Below are 10913 nucleotides of genomic sequence, written 5' to 3'. Positions count from 1 at the left end.
TTGGAACCACATTCCCCACATTGTACTTGCTCTTAGGACGTCTGCAGACCACATGGCTCCAAAGGAGGGGCACCTACAGAATAGCCAGCCAATTGCAAAAAAAAAAATAAGTGGGCTGTTAAAGCACCCATGAGCTTTCCTTGCTCTTTCCCTTGCTTCCACTGAATCTAGTAGTGTAAAAAGATGGCCAAGAAAGAATTTGAAAATATCAATATATGAAAATAAGAAAAGAAGAAAAACACAAGCTCAACAATGAGAGCTGAAAGAGGTTCCTAACTGACACAACACAATTTTATATTTGATGTTAAAGACTAGAAATGATAAATTCTCAATCTTTCAGCTGAACAAAAAAGAATCCCTTTTAAGCAGAAACTAAACATATCAACACAAAAAAAAAAAAAAAAGTGAATTCGAAAAAAAAAAAAAAAAAAGAAGAATGAATGCATTTTGTTTTCGTTATTACACTTTAAACCTTCATCTATACCTCTTGTTTCTGTTTTTAGCCTGGCACAATTACTGCTCCAAAATGACGAGCCATTGAGTGGCCGAGTATAATATAGTAACAAAGTAGAGAGAGAAACCGAAACATAATTGGTTCAATTGTTGAACATTCATGAATCGGAAGAGACTTGGCCAAAGATATTTGGACAGGACTCCCAATGTCCAGTTTCCCTCGCCTCCCAATACCCACCAATATATCGGTATGCATCACTTTCTTTATCTTTGGCAAACCACTGTGGCTTCCATCCCCTCTCTTGCATCTTCCCTGACTGCATTAACACAAAATAACATGTCATTTTCGCTAGAAAAGAAAGACACGAGAAAAACTTGGAAAAATCTGTAGCCCCTAGAACTACGGTTAGGAGTGCTCTAACACGAGAGGCGGGTTTTTTCCTCCTTGTCTAAATCTTACCGGTCTGAATCTAAATTTTCAGACTCAATGAGACCCAAAATCAGTCCAAATCAGTCATTTGAACGACTCAGACACATTGTGAGTTCTGACTCAAATCAGACTTCGAGTCAGCTTTCAAATCCGACTATGGGGAAAACAAACATTACCCAAGCATTTATTGTTTAATTCAGATCTCAAAAACATTAAAAGGTATAAGTGTAAAATGATACCTGACGTTGTCTTTGTTCAAGCCGCAATTTCTCTGAATTAGCCATTTCATATTCCCCATTCTCTAAGCATCTCTGATCAGGTCTTAGCCTTGAATCGGTTGGTGGCAACTTTTCCTGCAAAATTAAAAACTTTCGTGTGAAGAAGATCGAGGAATTAAGTTGAAAGTAAGAGGAGATACTAGCAAATTTGTCATCAGACCTTAAGTCCAGGTATAAGTTCATTGAGTGTGATAGCGAACCGACTTAAGTTATATCTTGTAGGGAACTTGGCGGGTTTGCTTCGTTTCCATAGCATGTGGGCATCAGGTAATGATTCTGATCCTTTTCCTTTCCCAGAACAATCTCCATGTACATAATGCATGCTCTCATCCCATTTACCAAAAACTGTTGCTATTGTTTTGCCGTTCCTATCTTGTACTGCACCTTGTACCTGCAACACAAATTCATTATGTGAAGAAACTCGGTAAAATTTGGTAAGGTATAAAAAAAGAACTGACTAGGGACTAATAAGGATAGGAAACAATTTCTCCCCGTAACTTTGCTACAACTGTCACTCGACCAAACAAGTGTGCAATTCAAGTGCAGTTATAGTATGCCGGGTGACAACCAGTGTTGACAGCACAAGGTGGTATACCATATTTCAGAGTTCAGTCTTTGCTTCCATTACCTCAAATATCTTAAAGAGAACTCTACTATGAATACTGAAAGCTCATCTCAACCAACAAGTATCAACGATAGACTTGTCCACACTCCGCTGACTTGTAGATATTGTTAATATTTGTCGTAAATATCATATTGTTTGAAATAATGGTCTATGTAAAAATAATATCGCTTGAAATAATGGTCTATGTAAAAATCATATCGCTTTGAACAATGGTTTATTATCATCTTAACATACTGATTTTCCATATGAGAATAGCTGCTTACCGTCAGACACATTGACTCTAATATCCCGATAAGTGGACAGAGCTTCATACGTATTTATCTTTGGACTGTAGTACGTATGTTCCCTTTTTTCGTCTGTGACTAGGAGTGGTACAGTATAAGAATAGAAGCCTAGTGTTCATGCTTTATAGGAACAGAGTAGCAAGGTGAAGAGACTTGGGTTAGAAAGGTTTTGGCCTTTTGGGGTTAGTAAGAGGTAACTTAATCACTCTGGGCCTTCATGAAGTTAGCTTGGCTTGTCAGATTGGGGTTAGAAAGGTTCTGGAATTAGAAAGGGGTGGTTTAGTGAGTTGGGGACTTCATAAAGTTAGCTTGTCGGTTTAGCTAGGTATTGTGGTTAGAAAGGGTTTTATCAACTCCCTTCAATATGACTCAGAATTTCTTTTTCTACAGGCCTGGCACGTACCAACTAAGTAACTAACATGTCTGTGGCCTTCAAACATATGTATGCCCTGAACCGACTTTAAAAGAAAAACCTCATATATGCCATACAATGTTACACAGGAAGACAAGTTTTAAGAGCAGCAAACTCCCTAATCTAACATTTGATAACTTTGAATTTCATGTACATTATAAAATCTGGGAAATATCCTAAAATCTTAAGTTGGTATCGACTATTAAGTATGTAATTCCGCGGCGCAAACACAAATAAGAGTAAGTGAGAACCTGATGAGGATTTCGGTCGATGATTGACTGCTCCTTGAATTTCAATTTGCACGAATATTCGCGATTGCCCTGTATACGCATTGTACCATAGTGGTCACAGTAGAGCTTCCCTAATATAAGGTTGTAAATGGATGTTGTAACCTGATGAAAAAAATAACACCATTTAGCTGAGCATGTATGTTATATATATATATATATATATATATTCAATCATCTAAATTGTTTTTTAATACCTTACTCCACTGAAAAACTTCTCCATCTTCAAATTCAAGAGTAAGAACACCAACAGGATCGAGTTGAATTGAGCGTCCCCAAAACTTACTTTTTAAGTTGCTATCTCCCGAAAATTTCCACCCCTTTCCTTCACAGTGGCATGCTACAACCATTGGGTGATGACTGACCTGTCTCAGTAGCAACACAAATTTAATATAAGACATTCCTTAAAGTCTAAAGTAACTACTGAAAGAAATCAACCAGCAATCTAATGGTGGTAGAAATAATAATCTCAAAATGAATGAAAAACCTAAACCAAAAAATACCATCATCACTGTATCATTAGATCATGAATACAATCAATAAACAGGTCCATTAAAACGACTAAAATTTAGCACTCCAAAAGTTGTATACTGTACACAATGAGTGTGAGTTAAAATCATCCATTTCATAAAAAGTATTGAGTAATGAAGATGAGACCTTTTCTGAGAAAAAACGAAGACCTTTGTCTGGATAATCAGCTTCGTAAGTCTCACCCAGAAGTGGGTTAAATGGTTTGCAATGTCTACCCTCTGTAGAAGCATATCCAGATACGGCAAATGCTGCTACATTAAGAATTCTCATAAGACTATTACCCTGCAAAATAATAGGATACAGCTGTCAAAAACCGAACTTCTTTATGTTCACTCAATACAACTAACAGTAAACTGAAAACAATGACATTGCCAATGGATTCATAATCCGGCTCAATGGCAAACTTCCATCTCAGCATCCAGAAGAATAACCAAGGACACGCTGGTCTTCCAGAAGATGGATCAGTCACATCGTTTTGATCAAAAACATGTTTGAGAAATGATAGAATGGAAGTTCAACCCCTTTAAAATGTTATCTAGACTCACCCTTTTGCCCCATTCATATGCTCGATCGAGAAGGAAAGAATATTCCAGATCTTCGAAACATTTTTGTAAAGAAGACAATGGCTCATTGAAGTAAACAGGAAGACAGACTTTAGTAAGATCTTTTCCTATGTTATCCTTAATCATAGACCAGAGGCTGACTCCCTTCTCTTTTTCGACAGGGTCGGGTAACTTTTTACGCCGCCTAACATAAGGATAGTTAGATCCAACACATTTAATTGAGGCATCAACACTATCCTCAGAATCCACAGCATAAAGCTCTTCGTCATCTGAGTCAAAGGATGATCTTGGAAAATCAGAACCACTGCTTCTGAAAGAACTTGATGACAGGAAATCTCGTGTGTCAAAGAAAGCGTTCTCATCATCATCAGTTTCTTCATCTGCACCGTCCTGTCTCTCATTATCATCGTCAGATTCACTGACACTTTCTTCTGAAAAGCATAATTAAAATAAACAATTCAAATACAACACTGATCAAAGTACATAGGAATCCAGAAAGGTGTAATGCAAATTCCAGCCCGTATCTAAACAATAATTCATGCACAAGGAAAAGGATAAAGTGACCCTAGGATGATCTACCTTGTCATGTGAACAATTTCACGAAAAAAATCCCTGAATAATCCACTCTTTTATGGTGTGACATTTAACCTAAGCTCACAGGACCCTGATTCATATTATATGCATATGTTCACAGAGACAAATCATCAACTACTTGCCATCAACTGTAGACTCAATCCTCGATTTCAACTAGTGGATAATGGGTATAAAAGTTTCATAATAAAATAAACTTTCCAAGTTTAAATCTACCATTAGGCCCCTGCCATCAGATTGTATAAGATCTGAACTGAATAGATAGTAAACATATTCTGACTCATAAGAAATAGGAAGAATACTGGCTTCAGGGTAAAATAATAAAAATCAAAGGAAACATAAAAGAAGATATTCAAGGATCGCGTACACATGAATCTTTCTACAAAAACCCTCCATGGAGTAGTCATTAAAACCAAATTAAGGCCTTACTCTAAAAATGATAAGCAAGGTTAGATTAATGTTCCAGACAACGCGTGAAAAAAAAAGCACCAAAACAATCAACTAATGAAGTGGTATGATAAATCTAACTGTCTGGAATAGTAAATGTATAGCATCATACCACTAGATTTGTCTTGTTTTGATCTAGAGCAACCCCCTTGTTCTTTTGTCTGTCTTTGGCTCTCGTCAACAAGTGTATTCTCCAAGTCAACTTTTTCAGTCTACAAATCAGAGATTAAGGTAATTCTTTAAGTTTCTTGAAAAGAAGAGGTTCTGGGTAACATGTACCACATACGGTCAATAACTAAACATCTATTAAAGGTATTTGAGTTATACATGGGAAAGACTAACATGGGAAATAAAAGAAGATTATATAAGTTACTGTAGACGTACCGAGTCACTCTAAACGACAGTTTAGTCAATCAAAAATAAACTAAAGAGACAAGCAATTTAACGAGTAAACATTAGAGCACCGATATTTATTTAGCACAAGTAGCATTACTATTTTAATAAATGTATTCAAAGAACTCTGAAACAGAATTTTCAACTAATCAATACATATGATCAACGAAAGTTTCTACACTTTATATTGATGAAGTGCTGTCAGACCACAACTCAAAGTAATTTGGGACACATACAGAACAATTTTAGCCACATTTTTAGATAATACCAACTTTAAAGATCTAAGAATTAACTAGCCAATGAATAAACTAAAAACAAGTACTCGTGGAATACGGAATGTAAATGTACTAGTTTGACTTTTCATCTTGTTTCACCACATAGAGAATAAAAGCCATCCATGCCAACCCACAAAACTGGCAACTTTTAGGGTAAATGGAATTTGCAACCAAGATATTGAGCTACAAAGAAAACCCTTGGATATAATGTACAGGTATATATTAACTCTAATGTGAAAATTTCATCTGGTGTGATGCCTGATTGTAGTTAAAAATTTAAGAGGTTACTTACCTTCAGCTTTATATCGTAAGATTAGCATCCACTAATAGGGACTTCGATTACAAATGAAATTTAAGTATCTCAACATACCTCCAAAATATGTTCTTAGTATTAAAGTGTGTTTGAATTTCAAAGCATCTTCCTGCTTCCTAAGTAGGATGAATCAACAAAAAAATAGGAAAAGAGTGTGCTTGTCTTCTGGTAGACAGCGCAACCCGTGCAAATCTGCAGCGAGACAAGAAACATTCCGACCTCAGAAGACAAAGAAACCCAAAGCCGCGAGTAACTAAAGCCTCGTTTTGGCGGTAGCCCAAGCCAATCCCCAACCAATTCCTAAGTCATAAAATTATTTCATCTGCGGAAATTCAAGTGATCCAGCCACAACTCCCAAGCCCCATGATCGAAGAATGCCACAATTTTGACTCGGTCCAAAGAAATCATCGGATGATTTATCCATCTAGGAGTTACCATTTCTCCCTTTTCTTTATAATCTTGCATACTCATTTTGCCCTTTTCCTACAAGTCAGGAGGCCTTGTATCCACATATACCAATAGCTGAAACAATGTCCATCCCACACAAGTAAAACCCTAAACCAAACAGGAGTCCCACAATTACACCATACCCAGGTACTTCAGAGAATAGCTTCCGCGATTACTTCTTAATGCCTTAATTGTTTAAGCAATTAATAGTACCTAAGGAACCTACCTCATTAGCATCACTAACTGGAAAGTCTTAATGCCTCATTAGCATCACTAACTGGATGTTAAATTTGTTAATTTGTACACATCTACCAAATGATTAGAAACTAAGAGACATCAAAAACTACATGAGATCTACTTACGTTTGTATAGGATAGATAGAGAGAAGCAAGAGAAAGCATTGGGAGTTCGCTCATAGAAGATCTTCAACTAATTTGTTAGTAATTTAGCAATCCGGACATAAATATGATTAAGGGTTTAGTTGAGTTGAAAACAAGAAAAGAAAAACTTTTGTTTATATATATAGTGTTTATAACAAAGACATAAATTTGTTCATTGTAAGGAGTAGACGTACATTTGCCAATGTGAGTTGAAAAGAGATAATATTACAATTAAACGAAATGATCTTATGCTAAAATGCCAGGAAAGAAAAGAATTAAGTCAAAACGGTTACAAATTCCTGCAGACCTAAAGTCTTATGATTTTGATGGTTGGAAAAACATCAGACGGTGCAAAATTCTGCTCAGAAGAATTCCGAATTTGAATCGATGAATGTACCTCTAGGTGCCGCAGTGTTTCCATAAGGAGAGATTGTTTCTGCTTAAGGAGAACAAGCTGGTTCTGCAATGCCGAGAACTCGCTTCTCATGATCTGTTCGCTATCCTGGATGGCACCCTCACTGACTCCTTCCTCCAACAACCTCTGCCTCAATTTCTCTGTGGAAACAACAACATTATCAATAGGAGCCATAAGTTCACTATTTGACATCCGAGGGAACATATCCTTCACCGCCTGTAAAGCCTCCATCCATGCCGCTCGATCCTCCCTTGTCTCTGCCCTCAAATGTAGCCTCTTTGTGCCCGTAAAAACCGAAAATCTCTTGTCATCCGACTTGCTCTCTCGAATTGATGAAACCTAAACACATTTTCTTGATCAAACAAAAACTAAATAGAACTTTTTGCATCAACCAAAATCTATCTACTCCAATAAATAAGGTTGAATTATTTAAAAACCTATCTAAACTCTAAATTTTAGAATCAGACCAAATCAATTACATATAAATTGAATTTCTGATAGAGAATGAAGGAAAAAACCTTAAGGTGAACTTCTCCAAATGGCTTCCGGCGGAGATGATGATTGTTATGAGCGTTGTTGTTGTTCTTGTAACAAGAAATTCTACGGTGTGATTCCTCGCCAATGACTCTAGATCCTTTCTCAGTTTCTTGATTGAGATCGATCTTATCAGGACCATGAATCTTGTAATAAGACAGAACTCCGTCCTGTAATACAAACCACCGAGAACGCCAACCTTTCCCGTAATTCACCCATTTATAAAGAATACCAGAAATTCCATTACCGACGATATCGTTAATCTTCAAATCTCGATGATCCACCGATAAGAGTTGAGGATCGTGAACAAAAGATGCCCTATCCATTGACGACGGCAGCGACATTCTTTGAGTCAACCGGACATGATCGCCACTTCCGATATTGTTGCTGCTACTATTATTGATGTTAGTATTGCTATTGATGACATTGTTATTTATACTGTTACTACTTTTGCTGTGACTATGATTGTTCCCACGAAATCCATTATTATTATTGGTATTGAGATCAGGAGTAGAAGTAAAAGAAGAAGATGCAGAAGAAGAATCACGTCCACGACTCATAGAATTGGATCTGACTACCGGCGCCATATCAACAATCCCGTCAATTGAGAAAAAAAATCACCAAAATCGAATCAGATCACGACGGATCAAAGGAAAAAAGGTTCACGGCGGCCGGTGATTTATCATAGTGATAAAAGATGAGAAGAAGTATATCTCCCGATTGACGAAAATGATGATGAGTTCGCCTGAGAAATCAGACGGCGATCTTTAAATTTTTGGTATAAGAAGGGGGGAAGAAAATGAATGAATGGAAGTAGTTGCGTGTTTTACGTTATTTATATCTCTCTCTCAAGGGTCTCTATCCTAATCGGCTAGTCTAAAAATATTCTGTGTACTGTTAGAAGAAATTTTTAGAGAGAGAAACAGACGACGATCCCACTAAGGACTTTCTCTCTCTAACGGCTCCACCAAATTTGAAGAAATTGTCGCCGGAATTTTGCCAACTCATTTATCGCCGGAGTCTTTGGAGGCGATTTTTTAAAATAGAAAGTACTCCACCAAAAGTTGTTCACTTTGGTGGGCATCAATTCATTCTACTAATAAATATTGTGACAGATCACGGCCTCCCGGATCCTAATCTGACGGTTCGCTCTCAATTATTTTTCCTCGAGATCTGTAAAAAATAATCAGTTTCGAAGATAAAAATCACGTCATCCAAAAGTGAAGGAACCGGTATTTAGTTCACGGATAATGCGAAACATCAATAAATTGAGTTAACTGTGAGTGAAACACGTGGTATTATGAGTTGCCATTTCGACACGTGGTAGTGAATGATAAGCACGAAGTACATTTGAAAGATAGATTGGGTTATATGGGATTAACATACGGAGTGGGGGTTTTAAGATTTGACTCTGGATTGACCGGTTCTTTGACTCTAACAGGGTTAAAATTGTGATATTGAAGAGTGGATAATTACTTGGCTTGTTCGTACTTTTAACGCACTGTATAAAAGATGCTCGTAACGTTCATACAGGATAAAGTTTATTGTGCGTTCTCTGGTTGACCGAATATCCTTGGTCCTTTTAAAAAAAAAACAAAATCAGACTGAAAGAGTCTGTCCTTACATTTAAGGGAGATTTTGACTGTGTTTCTCACTATTATAGTTTTTTTTTTTTTTTTTTTTTGAGGAATATACTACGATCTACATGAGTCGTTACAAGACATTGATATATCATGAAAATGTAATGAATACGATAACCGACTAATTTAAACCATAATGAAAGAGGTCTAAACCCCGATAATATGAAAGAAGCTTGAAGTCCGACAAATTTATTATTATATTATTTATTTTATATATTGCCTAAAATACATGAGATAAACTTTGACGGTAAACTGCTTCCACCGAGCCTTTATCCCACGACCTCATGGGTTTAAGAGGGGTGTCCATCCGCTACACGAAAGGATGGCAGACGATTCTCACTACTACATCAATATTAGGACTACACACTTCCAAAAAAAAAATTATTAGGATTACACTTCCGTCTTTTTACTTTGGGAAATCCCAAGTGTCGAAAGGATTTTGACGAAATCTTTGACTCCATGAGTTACACGGGTAAAAGAACGGTCTAGATAAAAGTTAAATTTGAGAAAATTCTGTCTTTTAGTGAAAATGAGTCGTTTAATTAAAGATTGTGTCAAGGATTTTGTCATTGTAGCACTCTCGACTTACTTTCGATTTATATCACTACGTGGACGGAAAACAAAAAAACAATGTTAAGTTTGAAGTGTGCGAATAACACATGCAAATCTAGACAAAATTACCCTTTTGTATATTAATATCTCCAACTCAAGTCCATCATCATCTTCTTCCTCTTCGCCATCAATCACCTCCATTACCACCGCCACTTCACCTTCACCACCATCAACCCATTACTAATTAATCCATCACCATCAATCTCCTTATGATTATAATAGGAAGAAAAAAATACATTTTTGTACTCATAAAAGCTATTTATTACTTTCTCACTCTAATTTTTCTCCTCACAATTACAAAAAGAATCTAGCTAATTATCTCTCTACTAAGAAAAACGAAAAGAGTTTTAATGCTCCAAGAAGAGAAGAACGTGGACAAGCATAAGAAGAAAAGGAAAAGGCAATACAACATCAAACCCTGTAGAATTAGTGATACAACATCAATCTAAACAAAAAACAACAACAGCAACACCGACGAACACCATTTCAACCAAGGATTAAAAAATCGAAATATTTCGGTCGAAATGACCGATATATTTTGGTTTTTCAAGTTACAACAACGAAACTTCACTTACAGAAACTTTGAAACCAATGCTAATGTTCGAAAGATCAGGTCAATAAATCATACCTATTAGAATCGAAACTTGTTAAAATCGAAAATCAGATCAAAAGACCATACTTTATCTCTTTCTTCTTCTTTTTAGGTTTATTACTCTGTATTTCTTCACCATCTCTTCTCACTTCTTCAAAAATTTCTTCACTTCTTCACATATTTCTTTTATCTTGAGAAGCTTAATTATCAATGTTTTAGGTTTTGAGTTGGAAAGAAAACCTAGAAAAATATGATGAGGGAGGAGTCGTCTTATCTTCAACGACACTGAGTTGGGAATTTGCAATTAGGGTTTATTTGTGAGTAGTTCTAAAGAAGCCTCTGTGAAGTGTTATTGGCGCCCCTCAAGAAATTTTTTAGAAGGAGAACACGAATAAATGGGGCACCAATAAC

General features: G+C 36.4%; 1 protein-coding gene across 1 annotated transcript; it reads right to left on the bottom strand.

Moving 5' to 3' along the window:
• Positions 1-277: 277 nt before the first annotated feature.
• LOC147551875 (oxysterol-binding protein-related protein 1A-like) lies at positions 278-8733 on the bottom strand. The gene is made up of 10 exons (XM_086664993.1): positions 7643-8733; positions 7107-7463; positions 5014-5113; positions 3846-4294; positions 3427-3582; positions 2967-3134; positions 2734-2874; positions 1322-1552; positions 1123-1236; positions 278-770 (listed from the first exon to the last, which is right to left on the bottom strand). The coding sequence occupies exons 1-10, from the start codon at positions 8243-8245 to the stop codon at positions 612-614; spliced, it is 2478 nt and encodes an 825-aa protein (XP_086521119.1). The 5' UTR covers positions 8246-8733; the 3' UTR covers positions 278-611.
• Between the last annotated feature and the right edge of the window lie 2180 nt (positions 8734-10913).

Source organism: Eschscholzia californica, unplaced genomic scaffold (assembly GCF_041429995.1).
Source record: "Eschscholzia californica isolate CP2 unplaced genomic scaffold, dmEscCali1.0.p SCAF_3, whole genome shotgun sequence".
Classification (NCBI taxonomy): Eukaryota; Viridiplantae; Streptophyta; class Magnoliopsida; order Ranunculales; family Papaveraceae; genus Eschscholzia; species Eschscholzia californica.
Note: the sequence above shows the minus strand (reverse complement) of the source record. Positions and strands in the feature narration are given on the sequence as shown.